The sequence below is a fragment of the Callorhinus ursinus genome, unplaced genomic scaffold (assembly GCF_003265705.2).
Source record: "Callorhinus ursinus isolate GAN/ISIS: 27379988/994484 unplaced genomic scaffold, GSC_fseal_2.0 scaffold23, whole genome shotgun sequence".
NCBI lineage: Eukaryota > Metazoa > Chordata > Mammalia > Carnivora > Otariidae > Callorhinus > Callorhinus ursinus.
In genome coordinates, this window is record NW_027397085.1 from 22,738,324 (window position 1) to 22,762,101 (window position 23,778).

General features: G+C 40.5%; 1 protein-coding gene across 1 annotated transcript in view; it reads left to right on the top strand.

Moving 5' to 3' along the window:
* The window catches only part of PRELID2 (PRELI domain containing 2), a 76,666-nt gene that overhangs the window by 30,190 nt on the left and 22,698 nt on the right, over positions 1-23,778 (top strand). The window contains 1 exon segment of the mRNA XM_025892401.2: positions 11,726-11,831. Within this exon segment, the coding sequence (XP_025748186.2) occupies positions 11,726-11,831 (106 nt within the window).

The following is a 23,778-nucleotide window of genomic DNA, read 5'->3' on the forward strand; positions in this document are numbered from 1 at the left end:
CAAATTTGACAGTTTGGTGACTTCCTTGTGTTGGGCACCAGCCTTTTTGGTTGACCTTCAAACTTGCTATCACTGGAATATTAAAATATTCCAGCTTTGTTAATTTTACTTAGGCGTTATTTCTAAGCCCATAAAGGGCTTGAGGGTATAATTATCAAATAGCCCAGATAAATAACACTGTATTCATCCCAAAACATGATACCCTGTACTTAATATTCAACCTTAATTTCCAGGGCACCAGTGGGTGATCAATTAGCAGAATGCATTGCCAATTACAGAAAACTGAGCAACAAGGCCTTTTCTGTGTAAATAGGATATCTGGGCAGGAGTCTTATTTTTGGTGCAATAGGACTGCCCTCCAAAAGATAATCATTTGCTTTTTATGTTTGTCTTCATATAATCAGAGTCTTCTCTGTTTTCCCATCCTGCTGTATCCTCAGTATGTAGCACAGTGCTCAGATGCTTACAGAGGATGCTCTGTGCTGTTTGTTGACCGAATGGCAGATCGTGCTTCTTATGGGCTGAAAAGGGGATGAGGGAAGTGAAAAGGGGTGGAATTGGCGGAAGGGGCAAGTGCAAACTGGGACAGTCCAAGATGATTTGGTAGGAAAGTCAACGTAGAGGAAATCTTGAAATCACCAGTAATACAGAGACCTTGCTCCTGGTTTTTGCTGCTGGGACACTTATATACGGTTTGACTCTAGGAAAAGGCACGAAGCTGGCCTGAACTCCCTCATAAAGTAATGTTAAGATTTACTAAGATAATAAATGGGAATGCTCTATACTTGGAGAGTATAAGGCACTACACGCATGGAAGTTGTTGGAACTAATGGTGAATAAATGCTGTTTTCAATTTCGTGGAGTACGCTGTTTTATTGAAAATAGTGGTGATAATTGAACTGGAAACAGGATGTTTAGTTAGGGGAGCATTCTGTGCCGTGTACAAGCAAGAACTTTTGAAATATCTTGGTCAAGGCCTGTTGACTTTTTGTTTTCATCTTCCTTGCCCTTTTGTTTGGGTTGTGTATTAGTGCAGGATTCAGGGGCAAGGTTAAACAGGGAGATTTGTTGTGTTGTGCTGGCCCTTGGGATTCTTCAGGTGAATCTTTTGAGCACATAGATTTGGGAGCCTGATATCTAGTCTGTATCCTGTGGTCCCAGTGGTGAGCAAACATACTGCTGGCTCTTCTTTGAAACTCCGTTTTTCGCAAAGTTCCTGTTAATCTCATAAAGCGTGACCAGTTGATAATCTGGCTCTTCAAGCAAACAGTAAACACTTTTTGGCAGAAGCACCCTCCTGAAAAGTTTAACAGAATTCAGTTGAGGGCCTTCTTGAATTTATGTAAGAAAGGAATTTTCAGTGGAAGTAAGGAAGGAAGAAGGGAGACTTCAGTGAGTCTGACTAGTGTCGAAATTGTGTTGCAGTCTCCGCTCTTATGGATCAGAGATGCTGGGTAAACTTTCTTTCTTTCTTTCTTTCTTTTTTGTTAGTTTCTTACATCTGTAGTAAGTAAATATGTTGAGTATTAAAAACTATAATACTTTATCACCATGCATTGATATCATGCAGAACAACCTGAAGGTCTTGACACAGCAGACCAGGAATCTGATGCCCATCTGCCTCGTTTAAGGATCTGTCGTCTACATCAGGTTGAGAATTGACACCTGGGAGCTTGGGTGTCGTCTTTCCAATCAAGGATAATATTGGAAATAAGCAAAGAGATGGAAAGTAAAAAAGCCAGGTGAAGTTGAATTTCCTGGTCTGCATTTACAGCTTCATTTTGGGATAGTTCCTGTGCTGGAGGTGGAGACAGCCCCATTTCATATGTCTGACCTCAGGAGGGTTGGAGCATTGAGAGGAATTGAGGTGGTAATTCGTGGCTTGTTCTTGATTCTCCCCTCTGCTCTGGGATGACTCCACAGCCTTCTGTCTGAAGATCAGAAAACCTGACCCTTACGTAGTTCTAGTTTGGATGAATCTTTCTCCAAATATCCTTTGTTATCATATGTTCAAATAATCTTTCCTCTTTTTTTTTCCCTACAAGTATTGCCTATTTACCATAGGACGGTTACAATATGCATGTAAGAAAAAACAGAGTATGTTCATGCCCTCTTCAGGTATGTTCTCTTTCTAGCCAGTGCCCCAAAGGGAACCCGTATTCTGACCTCCATCCTTCTAGATTAATTTTACCGATTGTGGATCTTCGTGTGGAACGGAATCAGCGTATGCACTCTACTATATCCGTTTTCTGTTGTTAAATATTGTGTCTGGAGCCTCATTTGGGTGTGTCCGTGCTTGTCCCAGTGCTGTGTAGCATTCCATCCTAGGAGCATACTGCAGTTGCTACAATTTATTTACTCATTCTGCAGAAAAATTGTTTTTACAAACGTGGACTCATACTGTATATGCTATTCTTTCACGTTAATTTAACATTACATTTGTGACTGTCTTTCCTTATTAAATATGTCATTTTAAAATGATTTTCTGTGGCTGTTTAGATGTATTCATTGGATAAAATTATTCTAGTGTGTTTTATTAAATGTCCGTAGTGGGCATTTGCATTATTTCTCATTATTTGCTCTTCTAAATAATGGTGTGATGAATATCTTTATAGGCTGCTCTAAGCCCTCAACTAAGATTATTTGCTTAGGACACATTTTTAGAAGTAGATATATGAGTCTAAGGGCTTGCGTGTGTTTGAGGTTCTTATTAGGTTAGGTATTGCTAAACTGGAGCACGCATTTCTACGCATCTCAGAAAACTCCCCGAGGGCATGGCGGTTGGCAGTGTTGTATAGACCTACGTTGGAAATGGGATGAGGAACAGCTACGTAATTTGCAGAGCCCAGTGCAAAATGAAAATACAAAGTCTCTTGTTCAGGTGGTTGAGAATTTCAGGAACAGGGACATCAGATCATTTAACCAAGTGTGTAGCAAACTGTGCAACAGCATAGGTGGCGTGTCCTTGAAGCCAGCACCAAATGGGATGTGTGCCCTGGGGGACCTGATACCCCAAGGCAAGACCCTGAATGGACCAGTTCACAAATTGTTGTAGATTTTGAAACTTTGCCCACCACTCAGGATGTCAATAAAGCTTGCCCTAAATAGACATTTTTTCTAGGTAGTAGGATTGGGGGAAGGGATATGGGATCTGAGGTTAACTGTGTGGATTTAAATAGTAGCCCTGTCACTTAATTTTGTGAGACCTTAGCACATTTGCCTCTTTGAACCTCAGTTTTTTAACCTGTAAAATGGGGTTAATATTACTTCATAAGATTGTTGTGCGAATTAAATGTGTGTATACAAAGGACTTAACACAATACCATGGTAGGCTATCTGGGGTACCTGGGTGGCTCAGTTGGTTAAGCATCTGACTGTTGATCTCAGCTCAGGTCTTGATCTCAGGGTCGTGAGTTCAAGCCCTGTGTTGGGTTCCACATTGGGTGTGGAGCCTACTTAAAAAAAAAAAGTGTTATCTATTGTAATTGATTATCAGTTCTTTTTTTTTTTTCAAAGATTTTATTTATTCATGAGAGACAGAAAGAGAGGCAGAGGCAGAGGGAGAAGCAGGCTCCCCACGGGGCATGGAGCCTGATGCAGAACTCCTGAGCCAAAAGCAGTTGCTTAACTGACTGAGGCACCCAGGCACCCTGATTATCAGTTCTTAAGCACCATGTTTTAAGAGAGTGAGCCACCTTGGCCTATAATATGTATCTGCGCTAGGCTGTTGAGCTCCTGAGATTCCCCCACTTGATAATTCCTTAGCATTATGGAATTCCCTGCTGCAGCTCACTATTAATAATTTACGACTTGTTAGAGGAGGGCAGCTCAGAGGGGGAGCCCCAGGAGTGGGGGCCAGAGAGGCTAGTGGGGTGTTTGGTTTTCCATGGCTGTCGTGCAGAGTGTGCGAGTGTGATGTGTGATGGCAGGGTGAGGCAGGAGGCTGCTGAGGTGGGAGGGCTCTGGAGCTCCGAGGGCTTTGAATGCCGGGACGGGTGGGGAGGGTTTCATTGCCAAGTGGTTTAGGGTGGTTGAGGGTCACCTAGAATTTACTAGAGGTACAAAGGTTTGGGAGTTGATGAGAGTTGGATTTGTGCTATGAGCATTTAACTTCTCAGGCACAGTGTTTGTGTCAATGGGAATACAAATGGTGGGAGTAGTAGATGGCATTATTATTAGTGGTAGTAATAGTATAGTAGGTTAGTATTATTAACTAACATGTATTGAATGCTTACCTGTATTACCTTCAGTACTTTACACATATTACCTTATTCACCTTTGGAACAACCTGTGTGATAGGTATTATTAATCCTTTTTGACTGAGGAGACTGAACCTCACGCAGCAATAGGTACTTGCCTATGTTGGCAGGACTCCACTCTGTGTTAGAGATTGAGGTGTGAATCCAAGAACTACACCCTTAATCTGTGTTCTCTTTCTCTCTCCGTGTGTGTGTGTGTGTGTGTGTGTGTGTGTGTGTGTGTGTGTGTGTTAAGGCTAAGACTGCTTAGCACTTACTGAGAACTCTGTCAGTTGGATTGGTTCCCTGAGGAAGCATTATGACATGAATGGGTTTGGTGAGATGGTGTGGGCAAGACCACGTGTTCTGGGTGGTGGAATCACGTAGGAGCCCGGCAGTCTCTGCAGCACTGTTAGACCCCGGGACCAGGAGCGGGCAATCTGACCTGCAGACCCTGCCTTTCTTTTGGGCTATCCCTCTGTGTGGTTACAGGAGAATGCCAGGGTCACCATGATTAGAACTGAGATGTCATCACAACAGGAACATCTGTGGAAACTCCCCCCCTCCCAAGACACTTTAATTAAATTCCCATCATGAAAACAATTAGGCAAAATTTGCCATACCTAACCAGTCAATAATTCAAGGACAGGATCTCATTAAGAGCTTTTGCTTTCCCGGAAACTGCCGTTTTGAGGATTCAGAGCTAGTGGCTGCGTGCTCTGGGAATTAATTTATCCATATTCCCCTGAGCTTTTTTATTTTCCCAAATCCAGAAGGAGACACATTTTTAAATGACCTAAAAGCAGGAGACTGATTGTATAAACTGGCATTCACTTTCACAAAGATGTTCCTGGGTTTGAGGTGTGCATCCTCTGTCACGATTCCATTGTGTTCTGTGTTGAATGATGCCTACCTGGGGACAGAGCGAGAGATGTGACTCTGATAACAGGCAGCACAGTGTGTGAGCCTCCCCTTCTACCATCATTTTCCAGATCACTCTGGTGCCTTATCTTTGACCAGGTGGACGCCGCCCCCTATTGACCTTAGCAGGTAGAAATCTTGAGATACTCTGTTCAGTTGCCCTGACAAAAGTATTGAGATGTACTATAAATTCTCTCGTTCTTTTGCTTCCTTCTCCTCTCTCCCTTTCCTTCTCTCCACGCTTTTGTTCTTAATGCAGTATTGATTTTTCTACCGTGTGCTAGCCATTGCAACTGGCATTGAAGCAGTAAAGAAAAAAAACCCCACAGGTACAACAATTTAGAAGAACATTTGACATCATCTACTCATGTTGAAACTGCACATATCCTGTGACCCAGACATTCAACTAATCTATATGTTAGAGACACTTTTGGACCTACATCCCTGGATGCATTATAATATGTTCATCTTCACTAGAATGGATAAATAATTTGGAGTGTTTTCAAACAATGGAACACTATGCGCCAGTGAAAACGAACGGACAAGTTACATGCAGCAATATGGACGACTCTCAACTGAGCATTCGGGGTTTATTCTCTGCGACTTTGTAGGCAGTCTGTGACAAGATCAGCAGGTGCTTAGGAAACTGACTTCAGGCAGCATGGATTGTAGAGAACACACGCTGGAGACCAGGATCCCACTGAGAGGCAGCTGTGGTCCTAGAAAGGGAAAATTGCTGTGCTGACCCCAGGCAGTGGCCGGAGCAGTGGCAGGGAAGAGAATGACATGGGCTGTGGAGGGGCTGTTAGAAGTAAAATAAACAGTCTGGTGATTGAATGTTTGGGTTGATTAGGAAGGGAATAATAGAACATGTTGCTGAGGTCTCTAATATCATAGACTAGGAGGATGGCTGTGTCATTAACTGACATAGGAGCAGGACTGGGGTTTTGAAGCAGTAGATAACGAATCTACATCCACCAAACTATATGACCCTGGGCAAGTTATTTAACTTCTTTTTGCCACAATTTCCTCATGTGTAAAAGAGAGAAAATGTGTTAAGAGTAACAACCTCAAAAGATAATACAGTGTCTGATACACAATACACACTGTTGCTACAGAGTTTTTGAAGAGTAAAAGTGACCCTGGGTATGTAACATCATAAATGTGATCAGTCCTTCCTTTAGGCTTCGCAGAGATAAAAGATAGATGTCGGAAAACTTGAATCATCTTTATGTCTCTTGAGTGAGACATCAAACACTTCAAGCTTGAGGGCAGTAGAAAGTCTTAGGACAGGGCGCCTGGGTGGCTCAGTTGGTTAAGCGACTGCCTTCAGCTCAGGTCATGATCCTGGAGTCCCGGGATCGAGTCCCACGTCGGTCTCCCTGCTCAGCAGGGAGTCTGCTTCTCTCTGACCCTCTTCCCTCTCGTGCTCTCTATCTCTCATTCTCTCTCTCTCTCAAATAAATAAATAAAATCTTAAAAAAAAAGTCTTAGGAAAAAAGGCACAGAAAACAGAGGTTACATAGTGTGGGGAAAGGAAAGCCGAGAGGTGATTTAATGAGATTTTAAGTGAATGGTAAGTCAGAGTTAGCATGTACGTTTACTGAGAATGGTTCTTGGGGAGCACAGAGCCTTTTGAAGAGTTAACTTTTTATTTATATAGAAATGATCCTTAGGTCCTTATGGTTATTAGTTTTGGTGAATACCAAGTAATACATATTATAGAAAATTAGTAAAAGGCAGAAGATGAAAAAACACCTATAATTCTAACATCCAGAGGTTCTTTTCATATTTCAGCTCTCTCCATTCATCTTTCCATCCATCAGTCCATCTTTTCTTTCTTGCTTCTTTTTTTAAGAGCTGAAATTAAACTGTATATTGTTGTGTAACCTGCTATGTTTTGCCAAGGAACTTAAAAGAAGGCTTATCTAGCATGAGGGATTTAGGTTGGCTATGTGTAGTAAGAAGAAAATGTCTAATGTGCTTTGTCAATGAATTATTGAGGGAAAGTGCAACATTTTCTTCTCTAGCAGTCTTAAAATATACTAGGATAAACTCATTTCAATGATGGTGAGGGTATGACCCCGCTTTACTGCCCTGTTATTCTCTGATATGTGGGCAAGCCATGAGAGTGCTTTTCTGAGCACTTACGTCTCCCAAAAGTAGCAGAAAGAAATATTGGTTAGAATATGATGTGATAGAGACTTTTATTAATCCCTCACCTACACTTGCCTTGAGGACTGAAGAGTTTATCTCTCCCAAGAGTGTAAGACTGCTCAACTTTTCATTTTTAAATATTAAAATCATTGTAAAATTCTACTCTGACTAATCTGGAATAAAGACAGGAAAGATTGGTGTCATTTTACATGAACAAATCATTTTAAATAGGCTTAAATCTAAGAGGTAGAAGCTGCTTTGCCTAGACTGACTATTTGCTTAGACTATTTATGTCAGATTGGCTAGGATAACTCTGCATGTGCGCGTGTGTGTGTGTGAGAGAGAGAGAGAGAAGGCTTCCTTTTATGGAGTGCATGATTGGCATGTAGAGGCTACTGCTGCTAGAGAATTAGAAGGTCTAATAAGAGTTATGATAACTATTTTTTACCAGAATCACAGCTTTTTGGATCTATATTTTTCTCAGAGTATCTTTCTTAGTGTGAGCAAATGTGCTCACATCTATATCTATATATAGATATAGATATGCACACACACCCCCAAATACACATACAGGAGACATGGCTCCCATCTCCTTTCCATAGAGATAGAAGGTAGAAGAGAGTAGAGGAAATATTTTCTTTGCTGAATATTTTTGGTTGTAAAGAAATGTAATATTAATGGATTTATTCACATAAATGCTTACTGAACTCGCTGAGTGGGGGTACTTTGTTGCAAATGGGGGATAGGAGATGGTCTAAAAGCATTAAAGAGTGGCACTGAGCTATTTAGTCAGTGGTGCACACGTAACTGTTCATCTCTACCTGTTACTTGGTGGCCTCAGAGGGAGAGTCCTTGCTGCCTGCACGATAAAGTCTAAACTCCTCAGCATGAGAAGACCATTTGCAATCTGGTCTCCATTTGTCCTTAAGCGTCCTCTCCTAATATCTCCTGTGCCCACCTTATGCTCTGGTCATTCCTATGAACAGAATTTATTAAGCTCCTTACTAAGTACTGGGTATTTTCAGATAACTTGTGGCTTCTCAGACATTCTCTGTTTCTTCATGTTCTCTTGCTTGGGGCCTTGTGGTTTTCCTTATTGGAATGCCCTGGCTCTATTAGCCGGTGTGACACTCAACCACTTGCCTATTTGTCCTTCCCACTAGTCAGCGGGATCCTGGAGGCCAGAGACTTTCTCCTCTGTGTGTCTCTAGCCCTGAGTAAGGCGCTTAGCATACAGTAGCCAGTTAGCGTGTGGAACACGTGAATTAACAAGGCAAGTTTAAATGTAATCCAAATTTATCCCTCATTTTTTATCTGGGAAAGTCTTAATTTCTCCTTTATTTTTGAATAGTTTTGTCAGATAGGTATTCTTGGTTTGTAGTGTTTAGTGTTTTTTCTTTTCCTCCCTTCAGTACTTTGAATATTTGAATATATTGTTCTACTCTGGCCTACGAGGTTTCTCTGAAAATCATTGGAGCTCCCTTGTATGTGATAAATTGCTTTTTTCTTGCTGCTTTCAAGATTCTTGCTTGGTGGTTTGATTATAATGTGTCTTGATGTAGGTCTCTTTAGATTTATCTTTTTTGGTATTCATTGAGCTTCTTGAATTTGGATGTCCATTTCCTTTCTCAGATTTGGCAAGTTTTTAGCCATTGTTTCTTCAAATAGGCTATGCCCCTTTCTCTCCTTTGCTTCTGGCACTCCCATAATGTGTACAATTGATACATTTGGTGATGTCCCTTAAGTCCCTTAGGCTGTCTCACTTTTCTTTCTTTTTTCTTTTTGCTCCTCTTAACTCCGTAATTTCACATGATTTGTGTCCAAGTTTGCTGATTCTTCTGCTTGTTTAAGTCTGCTGTTGAATCCCTCTAGGACATTTTTCAATTCAATTATTGTATACTTCATCTTCTGATTTTTTTTTAATAGTTAACTGTTTGTTGATATTCTCATTTTGTTCATCATTTTCCTGATTTTGTTTCATTGTCTCTCTGTTTTCTTTTTTAGTTTACTGGAATTTTTTTTAAATTTTTATTTATTTATTTGACAGAGAGAGAGAGAACACAAGCAGGGGGAGCAGCAGGCAGAAGGAGAGGGAGAAGCAGACTCCCTGCTGAACAGGGAGCCTGATGCAGAGCTCTATCCCAGGACCCTGGGTTCACAACCTAAGCCTAAGGCAGACGCTTAACCAACCTAGCCACTCAGGCACCCCTTTACTGAGCATTTTTAAGATGATCATTTTGAATTATTTGTCAGATAAGTCATAGATCTCTGTTTCTTTAGGCTTGGTTTCTAGAGATTTATTTTGCTCCTTTGAGTGAGCCATGTTTCTTTGTTTCTTTGTACACTTCGTGATCTTTTGCTGAAACTCAGGCATTTGAAAAAATAGCCACCTCCCCCAGTCTTAACGGACTGGTTTCATGCAGAGGAAGACCTTAGTAATCAGCGTGGGTAGAGATTCTGGGGGTCTTTCAAACTTTTTCTGGGGATGATTCTTCTGTAGGTTTGTGTGTGAAATTTTCTAGGTAGAGGTCTGCCCCTGTTCTCAAGTTGCCATGGTCTCTTGCTGTCCCTGGTGTCTGTCTGTCCCTGGTGTCTGTCTGGGGCACTGCAGACTCTGGTGCTGTAACAAGCCACCACATTCGCCTTTGTTCTCAGCAGCCCTCAAAGTATACTGCCATTCCTTTCAGCATTCTGAGTCAGGTGAGATAGAAACCTGTCCCTTGGGCAGCCCCCTTGTAAAGCCAGAGTACTGGATATTCCATTCTTCTCTTTGCCTCCTGGGGGAGCAGCTAGAAGTGGGGAGTTTTTCCCCAATTGCACTGAGCTTTGCTCGGTGGATGGGAGCTAAGATGGGTAAATGCAGCAAACTTTCTTTCCCACTTTGATGTGGCTTCTCTTGACTTTGGACTCACTTGGGGAGCTGCAAACTCTTAACTGGTTTCTGGAGTTCTCCCAAAGGCAAGTTGGTCCATGTACTGTTAACTTGGAATCCTCATGGGAGAGTGAGGATCTGGAGATTTCTATTCTGCCATCTTTTGATGTTACTCTCAAGTGTTGTCTAATCCGGGATGCCTGGGTGGCTCCGTCGGTTGGGCGTCTGCCTTCAGCTCAGGTCATAATCCCAGGGTCCTGGACTCGAGTCCCACATCGGGCTCCCTGCTCGGTGGGGAGCCTCCTTCTCCCTCTCCCTCTGCTGCTCCCCCTGCTTGTGCTCTCTCTCTCTGACAAATAAATAAATAAAATCTTTAAAAAAAGTGTTATCTAATCCCTTTTATGAAATGGAGATAATATTGGTAGAACTTTATTTTTTTAAAGATTTTATTTATTTATTTGAGAGAGAGAGAGTGCGAGCAGGGGGCAGGGCAGAGGGAGAAGCAGGCTCCCCGCTGAGCAGGGAACCTGATGTGTGCCTGAATCCCCAGACTCCAGGATCATGACCTGAGCCGAAGGCAGATGCTTAACTGACTGAACCACCCAGGCGTCCCTGTTCATAGAACTTTAAATAGCATAGTGGCACATCTAATCTCACCACCCTCTCCAATCAAAGATTAAAGAAGTCATCCTAGGCTTCTGGCTTTCCAGTCTGTCTCTACTGCCTGTCTCTCTGTAGTAATAATGGCTAAAATTTAATGAATGCTCATTGTTTCTCATGAATATTTCATGTTCCCATTGTGTGTATTAACTGATATACTTCTGACAGTAGTTGTGAAAGGATGATACTATGATTATTCTCATATTCTCAGACTCAATTTTAAGAAGCCATTTTGCGGCATGAAATGAGTATATATATATGTGTGTGTGTGTATATATATATTCATAACAATACATATATTTTAATTGGAATCAGTTAAGTTTATTTATTGTGGGTCAAGTAGAACAACATTTTGAAGAGAGAGTACAGACCTCTTGACTGTCACACTTTTATCATGGAATTATGTCTTAGGTGTGACTAGAAATCCTTTATTCTGCAGTTGCTATAATTAGAATAATGCAGCTATATATTTTCTTTTTTCCCTGAGCTTTATTGAGATATAACTGACATATAGTGTAAGTTTAAAGTGTACAGCATAATTTTATATGTTTGTATTACAAAATGTTACTGTAATAAGGTTAGTTAACACGTCGATCACCTCTCATAGTTAAAAATATTTTTGTGTGTGATGAGAACTTTTAAAATTTACTCTTTAACAACGTGAAACAAATATTCTTTAATCTGAATAAAATAATTGTATATATAAATTCTAAGTCTCTTTTTAACAAAACTTTTGTTGTAATAGGCAGTTATTGCATTGTTATGGACATTGTTTTGTGTTGATCGTAAGTGGTAATTATGCTGTTGGAAATCTGTAGTTTAATATCCAAACATAGAATACCATCAAAGATGCATTTTTTTTTTTTTTTTTTTACAGGACAGAGTTCATTCAGAGAGGGAGGATTTCAATCACAGGGGCTGGCTTTCTCAACTACATTTTGGAAACTTTTGCCAGCACGTTCTTAAGACAGGGTGCCCAGAAGGTAAGCTTGTTTCTGCTTTGAACCAACATTCATTTTAAGAAACCATGGAGATTCCCATTGGGTTATTGGATAAGGCTCATGAGCAGACATCATGAAAAAAAAATACAGTTAATAAGCAAAAATAAATAGATGCAAAAATAATTATGTTTGCTAATTATTACATACATTTAAGTCAAAGTAAAACTTAAGTACCATTTGTGATGCATTAAATTAAAAAAATGACAGTGAAGAATATGTAATAATATGGAAAATTCTTAGAGTCTAAGTAAGAGATATAATCAGAATGAATAATTATATTTTCAGTATATACAGAATGATGACAACTATTTCCTTAAAAAAAGATAATAGCTAATATTTATTGAGCACTTACTTGTACCACTCAATGTAAAAATAATTTTTTATTTATCATCTCATTTAATCCTTACAAACCTTTGAAGTAACTGTTTTTATGAGCTCCTGGTGGTCAATTCTTATGGTTTTCAAACTCCATACTTGTGGGAGCTCAGGCTTCCATGAAGGTGTTTCAGAGGCCACATTGCGGTTCTAAGGTCTATACCCTGTTTTAAGTAGTACTATTCTATTTTTACATCTATCCTTATGTAGAGCTGTATATGTGCTATTTTCTTGCCTTCATAGCATTATTTTCAAAACTTCTTTAGTCTATTCCTTTTGCATGATTATATACTTATTACAGGTGTTTTGCAGTATTGACAAATTCATTTTTATTAACTTGCTTTATTTATAATATTTTACTTTTTGTTATTATTATTAATTGTGATGAGGAGCATAATCACTTACCTCCATGATTTACTCAGGACTAATGTTATGCATATGTTACCTTGTTTTGTTTTGTAGAGTACTAGGTTTAATGGCTATTATTTGTGGAACAATAGGTTTAATAATAGGTTTAATGGCTGGTCTGAAGGAATATTGTTAGGACCCCAGAGATTTTCTGGGTAACTTTGTTCTCCCTTTGCAGATCTAGGTTCAGGAATGAACCTGGACCACGATGTGTTAGTCTGGGAGGCTGAGGGTGATGAGTGAGTGTTTGATACTGTACTGTACTCCATACTGTCAGGGTCAATGTGTTCCTGGCCTAGAGGTGCATAGACTGGCCCAGGCTGTTTAAGCTGGGTGTGAAGTGGGTAGTTGAGCTTCTGGAAGGTCTGATGTGACCTTTACACAGACATGACTGCAGGTTTTTCTGCTCTATTGCAAAGTATGCATGTTCTGCAAAACTGATGGGGCTAAAATTAATGGGGCTGATGAGAAGAATAATTTCATTGCCATATCCCTGAGTGAGTTTTCTTGTACATTGTTTTGATCAAGATCAACAAACTTTTTCAAACTTCTTCATATTTCAGATGGTAAATATGTTAGGCTTTGTGGCCAAAAGGCAAACTGGAGATATTATGTTGGTACTTTATAACAAGAGAGAAACAAATTTCCATAAATTTTGTATTGACAAAATTAAAATATAATAATTGAATTTTATTTGTAGTATAGTTCTTCTAATCAGAAAAATGGGATTCTGTTTTGTGGGGGAACATAACAATTAGCTAAATTGTGACTCAGAGTTAGTGTTCCCTACCATCAGATTGCAAATATTCATTTGTAAAAACCGTTCTTATCTTGTGGACTGTACAAACACAGGTGGTGGACTGGATTTGGCCTGTGGGCTACATAGTTTGCCAACCCCCGCTTTAGATACATAAATATTCTTTGATTAAGTCAGGTGGGTCTATATTTGACCTGTCCATCAGTCTGAACCTATCAATGACTTTTAACCATACACAGGTATGTATATTCTGATCCTGTGAGATGCATAAAGTAGACACTATTAGTCCCATTGTATTAATGAGAAATGTCTTGAAGGAGTAAGTGCACCTAATATGTGGGTGGCTGCTAGTCTGCCTTCCTTTTTCTGACATATACGTGCTGAGCACGTGCTTTGTGTTAGGCACTGTGTTAAGCATAGGCTAAATGGATTTACTCAAGGTCATGGGACTAGCAAAGAGTGGAGTCTGGACTCACATCCCCATCTTTTACAACAAGTCTTACTCCTTGCCCCTTTACTCTGCAAGTTGTGTTCCAATAAATGAAGCAGAATGTTTGCCTCCTTAGCACCATGCTTTGTATTAGATGCGTTTATGTTATGGTCTTACTCCTTCTGTAGTTATTACGACTCTTTGGTTGCAAGTAACAGAAACTACTTTAGGCTAGCTCACTGTAAGGGTACAAGGGGGGTGAGATGGTCAGGCTTCAGAATGGTCTGCCCTGGGACGGAGAGCTGCCAGGATCCCATAGTATTCCTTCTTTAGCACTTGTCCGTAAGAGTATGCATCTGTTTTATTCTCTTTTCTCTGCTCCACAGACTGTAGAGTATGATGTGGACCTCCATAGTCCAGGTGTGTATGTTATATAGAGTTCTGGCCAACAAAGAGGCTGTCTGCTATTTCATTCATTTCCAAATTCTTTGGGAGGGACTCTTGTTGTCCTTTCATGGGTCAAGCATGGCCTGGTGGGTAGAAGTCAAGTTTTACGAATAAGGCTCGACTTGGGCTGTGAGTGTGTGGGTCAGGGTTGGGATGTCACATCCCAGGGAAAGGGGTGGTGGGATGTGCCAATATTCCCAAAGGCTTCTGGCATGGTCTCACAGTAGATTCTGTGTTCTTGATGGCAGAGAGGGGGTTTTATTTTTTTATTTATTTAATTTTTTTTTAAAGATTTTATTTGTTTCTTCGACACGGAGAGAGAGACGGCGAGAGAGGGAACACAAGCAGGGGGAGCAGGAGAGGGAGAAGCAGGCTCCCCAAAGAGTGGGGAGCCTGATGTGGGGTTCGATCCCAGGACCCTGGGACCATGACCTGAGCCGAAGGCAGACGCTTAACGACTGAGCCACCCAGGTGCCCTGAGAGGGGATTTTATTAATCTCAATCCCAATTCTCCGCAACCCATAGTAGCTTGGGCAGTGCTCCTACATTTATGTGGAAATGAATAGAAAGGAGATAGAATGCACAGCTACATCTCAGTTGGTTTCTGATGAATATGATCTGGAAATCATCAGATGACTTCAAATTTTTAAAGTGAGGAACCCAACTAATTTCTCTTTTTTTCCCACTTTTGCTCAGAAGTAAGAATATGCTTTTCCTGCTAGGTTTTGCCTTTTCTGACTTTCCTCCTTTTTTTTTTTTTTTTTTTTTTTTAAGAGGCTTAGTTTAATGAGTTAGCTTTTCAATTTTAGGAGCCACTCGGGCTAAATTGTCTTTTACCTTTTATCCGAGTGCTGATGTTTTCCGGTATCAGCCTGACTTCGTGATAAACCTTCACAGCTGAGCCTGCATAAATGGCTTTTGTGGAAGTTACCATGAGAGTGTTTTAGGTGACTTTATTTTTACTTTAGGACTTTATCCTTGAGGCTGTTCAGTGATGGTGAAGGTGGGATCTGATATCTATTTTTATCCAGAAAAAGCACAATGAGGCACTCACAAAGTTTGTATCTCTGTGTTTGTCAGTTAGAAGCTAGCCCTAGATACGGGCCCCCAAGGTGAGCTCACTTGTGTTTCTGTGCCTCCAGAGGGTGTGCAATTGCTTTTCTCTCCTCCCTTTACCACTCGGAGGTGACTTGCAATTCGGGGGCCTTTCTGACACAAATGCTGACTTTTCGTATATCACTTGGATCTCACTTTCGTCTTAGAATGGAAGTATGTGGGCAGGTGAATGGGGATTGCCCTCTGGTAGCCAAATCAACAGCTAGGTTTTTTTTTGTTTGTTTGTTTCTCTTCAAATTCATCTGAACACACAGTAGATTTTAAACTCAGACGTTTAGTTCCACAAACACTTTGGGTATCCACTATGCGCCAGGCACTGGGTGGGATGCTGGAGACACAAGTAGGAAGGAGAATTCACAAGAGTGGAATCTGTGCCTTCTACAGCTTTATTTCACAGGTATCTAAAATATTGGAGTGGAAAGCTTGACAGGCAATGAATAAACATCTGCTGATAATGAGAATTTATTGAGCCCCACTTGGTGTCTGATGCATAGCACTATGGTCAGTGCTGAGAAGAATATTAAAATAACAACTATACTTATAAGAGGTTACTAGATGCCAAGCACATTACCTAAATTACTTTTCTTCCTTTTTTTTTTTTTAAAGATTTATTTACTTATTTGAGAGAGAGAAGGAGAGAGAGAGAGAATGAGTGCGAGCAGGGAGAGGGGCAGTGGGAGAGAGAGAACCGAAGCAGACTCCCTGCTGAGCCCCATGTGGGGCTCCATCCCAGGATGCTGAGATCATGACCTGAACCAAAATCAAGAGTCAGACATTTTAAGCAACTGAGATACCCAGGCGCGCCCCCCCCCAATTACTTTTCTAAACAACTCTGTGACATAGGAACTCTTATTCCTGTATTATGCATTGGGAACCTGAGGTCCCAAGCGATAAAGCAGTTTTCTCAAGGTCACAGAATTAGTGAGTGGTGAACTTGGGATTTGAACCCTAACCTCACTGGCTCCAGTGTGTACTGTTAATGAGTATACCCACTGCCACATCCACGCGCTCTGCACTCAAGCCCCTGCATGTGCGGCAGCAGATGTGGTGTGCTTGCGAGAGCCAGAGCAAGGGGATGTGGTATTTACAGTAAGGATGGAGGAATGCAGAAGCAAGGAATTCAGTTGCAATGGGAGAGCTTGGAGTGCACCAGGGGAATAAGGGCTATGATACTGGTTTTCAATGGCTAGAGAGCATCCTCCCTTCTGGTCAGAGCCCGCCCCACCCCCCCCGACTGGTTTTATCCAGACTCTACCTGACCTAAATTCCAGAGTGCCAGGCAGGTTGAGGGTATGTTCAGCTGTTAATGTTATATCCTTTTTTTCTGCTTTCCTCTGGACTATGGGTTTGTTTTTGTGCTGTCTTGAAAATATCTTTATATTACAAAAGAAAATTTCAGTGGCATTTTTCACAGAAATAGAATAAACAGTCCTAAAATCTGTATGGAAGCAGAGAAGACCTCAAATAGCCAAAGCAATCTTGAGAAAGAAGCTGGAGGCATTGTGCTCCCTTATGTCAAACTATATTACAAAGTCGTAGTCATCAAACCATTATGGTATTGCCTAAAAACAGACACGTAGATCAAAGGGACCGAATAGAAAGCCCAGAAATCAACCCATGCTTATTCAGTCAATTAATTTATAACGGAGTAACCATGAATATACAGTAGGGAAAGGACAGTCTCTTCAACAAATAGTGCTTGGAAAACTGGACAGCTACATGTGAAAGAATGAAACTGAACCACTTTCTTATACCATACACGAAAAACAAGAGCAAAAACCCTAAACAAATGTTAAAAAAAATGGGCAGAGGAACCAAATAGACATTTTTCCAAAGAATGCATACAGATGGCTAGCAGGTACCCGAAAACATGTTGAATATCACAAATCATCGGGGAAATGCAAATCGAAATCACAATGAGATACTACCTCACACCTATCAGAATGACTGGTATCAATAAAAAAGAAATAATCAGTTGTTGATGGTGGGAGAAAAGAGAACCCCCGAGCACTGCTGGTAGGAATGTAAGTTGATGTAGCTACTGTGGAAAACAGTATGGAGGTTCCTCAAAAAATTAAAAATAGAACTATCCTATGATCTAGCAATTCCACTTCTGGGTATTTATCCAAAGGAACTGAGAACACTAACTCAAAAGATAGATATGCCCCCGTGTACATAATGAATTATTTACATTAGCCAAGGTACAGAAACAACCTAAATATCCACTGACGGATGAGTGGATAAAGAAGATGTGGGACACACACACACACACACACACACACACACACACACACACACACACACAGGAATATTATTTAGCCCTAAAAAAGAATGAAATCTTGCCATTTGCAACAACATGGATAGGACCTTGAGGCTATTATGCTAAATAAATAAGTCAGAGAAATACAGATACCATATAATCTCACTGACTTGTGGAATATAAAACAAAAGCAAAAACCAAGTTCATAGATACAGAGAAAAATTAGTGGTTGCCAGGGGTGGTTATAAAATAAATACGATGGGCAGGGGTGTAGAGTCCAGCGCAGTGACTATGGTTAATAATACTGTATTGCATATTTGCAAGTTGCTAATAGAGTAAATCTTAAAAACTCTCATCACAAGAAAAATGAATTCTGTAATTATGTATGGTGATGAACACTAACTAGACTTACTGTGGTGATCGTTTCACAGTACATACAAATATCGAATCATTATGTGGTACACCTGAGACTAGTATAACGTATGCCAGTTATACCTCAATAAGAAAAAAACATACCCGTGAAGGTGATGTTGGGAGTGGTGTGGTTGGTGACATATAAGACGAGACAGAAAATGTCATCCATCAGTTGGAAAGTTCAGGGAATCATGGATCCCAAGCTGCTGATCAAATCCAGATTCAAGCACTGCACACAGACTTTCTGGGTCTGACTCCTGGGGACACAACAGAGGACAAGCTGTTGAGTACATGCGGTGATCTGAAGTTTGGGAAGCGGAGCGTTAGAGAAGAGGAAGCATGAGTTTTCCAGATGCTACTTGACTTGCTAAAATCATAAATCAAGAAGTAGAGGAAAACCTACAGTAAAGATCGCCTGATTCCCCCCACTCTAAATATTAAAAACTATAGTAAAGATTTTTTATTGTGATAAAGTAATACGTTACGTAAAATTTACCAGTTGGACTATTTTTAAATGCAATCTGCTGTGCATTAAGTACATTCAGTGTTGTGTAACTATCAGCACCATCCAAATCCAGAACTTTTTCATCTTCCTAATAATAACTCAGCCATTAAATATTAACTCCCCATTCCTCTCTCCTCCCAGCTCCTGGCAACTACCATTTTATTTTTTGTCTCTTGTGAATTTTACTTCTTGAGGTACTTCATGTAAGTGGAATCATACAATATTTGTGCTTTTTGTGTCTGGCTTATTTCATTTAGCATAATGTTTTCAAGGTTTATCAATGTCATAATGTGTGTCAATATTTCTTTTTAGGGCTGAGTGGTATTGCATTATGTATTTGTACCACATATTATTTGTTTATTCATCCGTCAGTGGACACTTGGGTTTCTTCCACCTTTTGGCTATTGTGAATAATGCTGCCATGAATATGGGTCTATAAATACCTGTTCAAGTCTTTGCTCTCAATTCTTTTTCTGGATTTTGTGGTAATTCCATTTTAATTTTTGAGGAACTGCTTAAAAATTTGTTTTTGAGATAGCTAGCTCTCTTTGTCCATGACAGCAATGGACTGTACCATTACTGTGTAGTTTTCTCAAGTCCGTCCAGAAGAGTGGTGCTAAATAGACTCTACTCTTGGCTGGTGACACCAGCAAGTGTGGCATGTGGTGCTCTCCTCAGTCTGAGAGCCATTCAGTTGTCTCTTGACTGCGCCATAGTCTCTGTCTCTCGGTCGTAATTTCAGGTTCTCGTGAACAGTTTTGATCCATGATGGGTTGGAAGTGTTGAAAAGTGCCATAGACAAGTAGCACACTGGATACCACTTAAGTACATATTTTAACTGGCCTTGAGGTAAGCAAGCACGTTTAAAAAATAGATGAAGAAAACAGAGGGAAGGATCTGACAGAAAATAGGGATTGAGGGAAGTCTGAGACACATGAAAGGCTTCATACACATTTCTGCAGCCTAGGGGAATGGCCAGCAGCTGTGAAGCGGGGCTGTGCTGAGCCCAGGCCAGTCAAGTCCCACCTCAGGGATCCTAGGAGAATGACACAGCAGAGAGATCAGGATATTGCCTGGGCACGTGTGGCTCTGCAGGTGCTCCCCAGTTATGGGAAGGTAGGCCCTGGGTCTTGGTTTTCAACCTTTTCTTCATTATCACCCAACCATACCCAGTGAACCTTTTTAGACTTTTTTTTTTTCCTATTTGTCCCCATCCCCATGAACTATTAATACCATGGAGATACTGATTATCTGTTTATATACTTATATTATGCCTTTGCTTTATACATAAAAAGCATAAGATATGTTTCACTCCCCAAAATAAATTGTCACCTTGTATTGATATGGTTCCCACTGAGAAAGTATGCTTCATACCACACTGGTTGTAACTGTCTCCATCTCCCCCCTATTCAGTCACCAGTCCCCTGGCCCCCGACCCCCAAAATTCCAAACCAAAATCAAAAGAACTTTTTGGTGGACTCCCACGTGGTTCTTGCAGATTTCCCATTTTACTCTTCTGGGAGAGGCTTAGGAGATGATATGGGTGATAACACTCTTGTCATGCAAGTGTTCTGTTTTAGCCCTGTTGTCTCTGTGCTTGGAGACACTGCAAATGCTGTGGAAATGCAGAGCTCTTGTGATACACTCACGGAGAGGTTCTTTTTTTTTTTTCCCTTAAGTTTGTGAAATACATTTTCAATGTGTAGTAAAATAATTTATTATCCTAGCCCCTCTCCTGGCAAGGCCCCATTATTTGTCCCCTCATTATTCTTGTGTTGATCGGGAAGCTGAAGTGGAGCGAGGCTGAATTCAACAGCATGTGAAGTATCTGTCACCGAAACATTGTGGGCAAGTCAAACAGTTTGAACATCACTTTAAAGAAGGTCTGGCCTATACGTGCTACCGCTAAAGATATCTGAACATGCTGTTTCCTTAGGGTGTTTATAAAAATCCATTTTAATAGTGGAATATAATTCTCTGAGACAGAAGGTACTATTCTTGGGTATATACCAGTATATATAAATGTGTGTGTATGTGTATATGTACACACACACACTGTACACAACACACACACACACACACGCATACCTACACTGAGACACTGTCTTTGTAGTAGTCCAAATGGGCATTTGAAAAAACCTGGCTGCTATTTGGTTGCATCATTTTTGTAAACAATATTAGTCATCTGTGGCTGTATAACACATCATCCCGGCACTCCACAGCTTACAACACACATTTACTGTCTCTCAGTTTCTGTGGGTCAGGAGTCTGGGCATGACTTAGTTGGGTCTTCTGCTTCAGGGTTTTGGATATAATCAAGGTTTTGGCTGGGGCTGTGATCTCATTGGAAGGCTCTGTGGGCAAGATTCAGTTCCAAATGCATTCACATGGTTGCTGGTAGAATTCTACCAGCCTTCCTTGGTTCCTTGCCATATGGGGCTCTCACAACATGGCAGCAAGCAAGAGAGGAGGCAGGAGATTGCTAGCAAGGCAGAAGCCGTAGTTTTTGTTACCTAATCATAGAAGTGACATCCATTTCTTTTTTTGTATTGTGTTCATTAGATGTAGACCACCCTCAAGGGAAGGGGATTACACAGGGCATAAATACCAAGAGGCAGGAATCACTAGGAGCGATGTCAGTACTGCCCACCATACTGACCTCAGCTGATTGGTATGCCAAGTTGCATGCACAGCTGTTAAATTCTTTTTGACATATATTGGGAATTGATAATAATTAGAAGTTGGTAAGCGTCAGCTGCACTCTCACAACCTTACTACCAGCTTATAAAAAAGTTCTCGCAACATGTACAGACGTTTTGTTAACCCTTTGTTTATAAGTAGGCACAAAATAGTTTACCTGTTTTATCAGTTTGATTAAATCTCTGTCCTTTTGGGTGCTCTGACCATGAATTGCATCAGCAGCTAACTCACTGAAAGCAGAGCTGACACTCTTCCAAAGGCAGGGTTCAGCTCTTTTAAAGATAGCATCAGGCAGCCAAATCTTCTGCTCCAGTGGGTGGTCATAGGACCATCTAGGCATAAACTTTGGGTGCCATCCCTAAAGTTGGCTGGCATAGGGCTTGCTGGATCGAATCTTAGACCTTCATTGTGCAAGGATGGGTATATCCGTGGAAATTTGAGCTGGCCCCTGTATCCTAAGTTCCACTAATTAAATTAATGAGAGTCCATGTGGCACATTCACTAGGAAGGCGCTGACTTTACCAGTGGAAATTCACAATTTTAACATTCCTTATTCCAATTATCAAAGCCCCTGCTGTTTGTTTTCAAGGATAAAGGTAACTGAAGTTTCTGGAGAGTAGGTTTGCTGATTAGAATGCTCATAGCCCAACCTGTAGAGCCTGAAGCCTGCATTGGGACAACTGACTGTCCCTGGTGTATGATGTGAACTCTAACACAGGCACCATGATTGGATACTGTATGTGCTGACATATTTTGAAGCAAATTATAGATATCCTAATAATCATGTACTAGATTTCAATTCCTGAACCTGGTATATTCTGCCTTTAGAAAGATTATTTAGCATGAAACAAGGTTTTGATTGTGTGTTTAACATAAGGATTGAATGTGAAGCTTTAGAGAAGTGCCCTTTGGTCCATGCTCTGGTTTTTTCACTTCCTAGATGTTGCATTTCACATCTTGGACCCTCAATTTTCTCGTCTCTAAATTGGAGTGATAGTGGTGTACTTCATAGGGATATTTTAAAGATTGAGGGCACATATATGAAGTATGGCTGGCACATAAAGAAACTTCAAGAATTACAAGCATTAAGAGTTCTCTGATAAGAAAGATATTTTTATATGTCAATACCTTCTTAAATACTTGCCTGAACAAAAATTTGATTGCAACCGTTTATGGTTTTTTAAAAATTATTTTTTATCATTTGTTTAAATCCATAATTTTAATACTCATTTTATCCACATTTAACATTTTGATTTAGTTCCTTCTATGTGTCTTTGTGTATGTTGGCATACATATGTATGTCTGTATGGTATTTTTTTGAAAGACAAAATTGGGATTTTTCTTTTAAGATTGTATTTATTTATTTAATTCACAGAGAGACAGAGAGAGAGAGAGAGAGAAACAGTGAGAGCGGGAACACAAGCCGGGGGAGTGTGAGAGGGAGAAGCAGGCTTCCTGCGGAGCAGGGAGCCCGATGTGGGGCTCGATGCCAGGACCCTGGGATCATGACCTGAGCCGAAGGCAGACACTTAACGACTGAGCCACCCAGGCGCCCCTAACAAAACTGGGATTATTCTGTTTAGTTAGCCCATCTTTTTCATTTATGGGATTATTCTGTTTAGTTAGCCCTCCTTGAAAACATGAGTTTTGGTGCCTTCATAATAGTCCATTGGCAGAATTGCTTTTCTTGTTGGTTTCCATTTTTTTTTTCACCATTATAGATAATATTGTGGTAAATCCATGAATACAAATGCTTGTGTATATATCTCATCACTTCCTGGGTTAAAGAGTGTGCACATTTTTAAGACCTTTGATGTGAATCACTAAATTTCTTTACAAAAGAATTTTTGCCAATTTGTAGCTTCCACCAGAAGCCAACTGGGTAGTACCAGTTTTCTTGCTGTGTGACTTGAATGAAGGACCTAACCTCTTAGAACTTCATTTGTCATTAGGAAAGCAGGGTTCATTATTCTACCCTCATAGGATTATTGTGAAGAGGAAATGAAATTGTTAGCTCCGGTCTTCTGAGGCCTATTCCAAGGACATTGAAAGTTAATGTTTCTGCCGTTAACTAGTTGTCTGACCTCAGCCCTCCTCCACGCTAATGGTGTTGTCTTGGACTGGTTGCCTGGAGCTGCTCAGCTCCTCATCTGTGAATGTCTGCTAGACGCACGTGCATGGTAGTCACTACCTAAAAAAGAATGGACATTTCAAAACCCAGTAATTCTAAGATAAGAGGAAGACAGCAAATAAAAGTGTCATTCAAAAGAATAAATAAAAGTCACCAGTATGACATACGAACATCAGTATAATAATCTGCTGACTGCGTGTTGGAGACTTGTATTTCCTTCTTGGTTACGTGAATCTTTTCAAGATTTTTTTATGGCTCGATCAGTTAAATGATGGTAACGGCCCTCTGCTCACCTATCCCCTCCCCGTCAGCTCAGCTTGTCCTGCTATCTCTAGAGTTTTAGTCCCAAGCAATGTAGCCTTTGTAGTGAAAACCTCTCGGTGAAA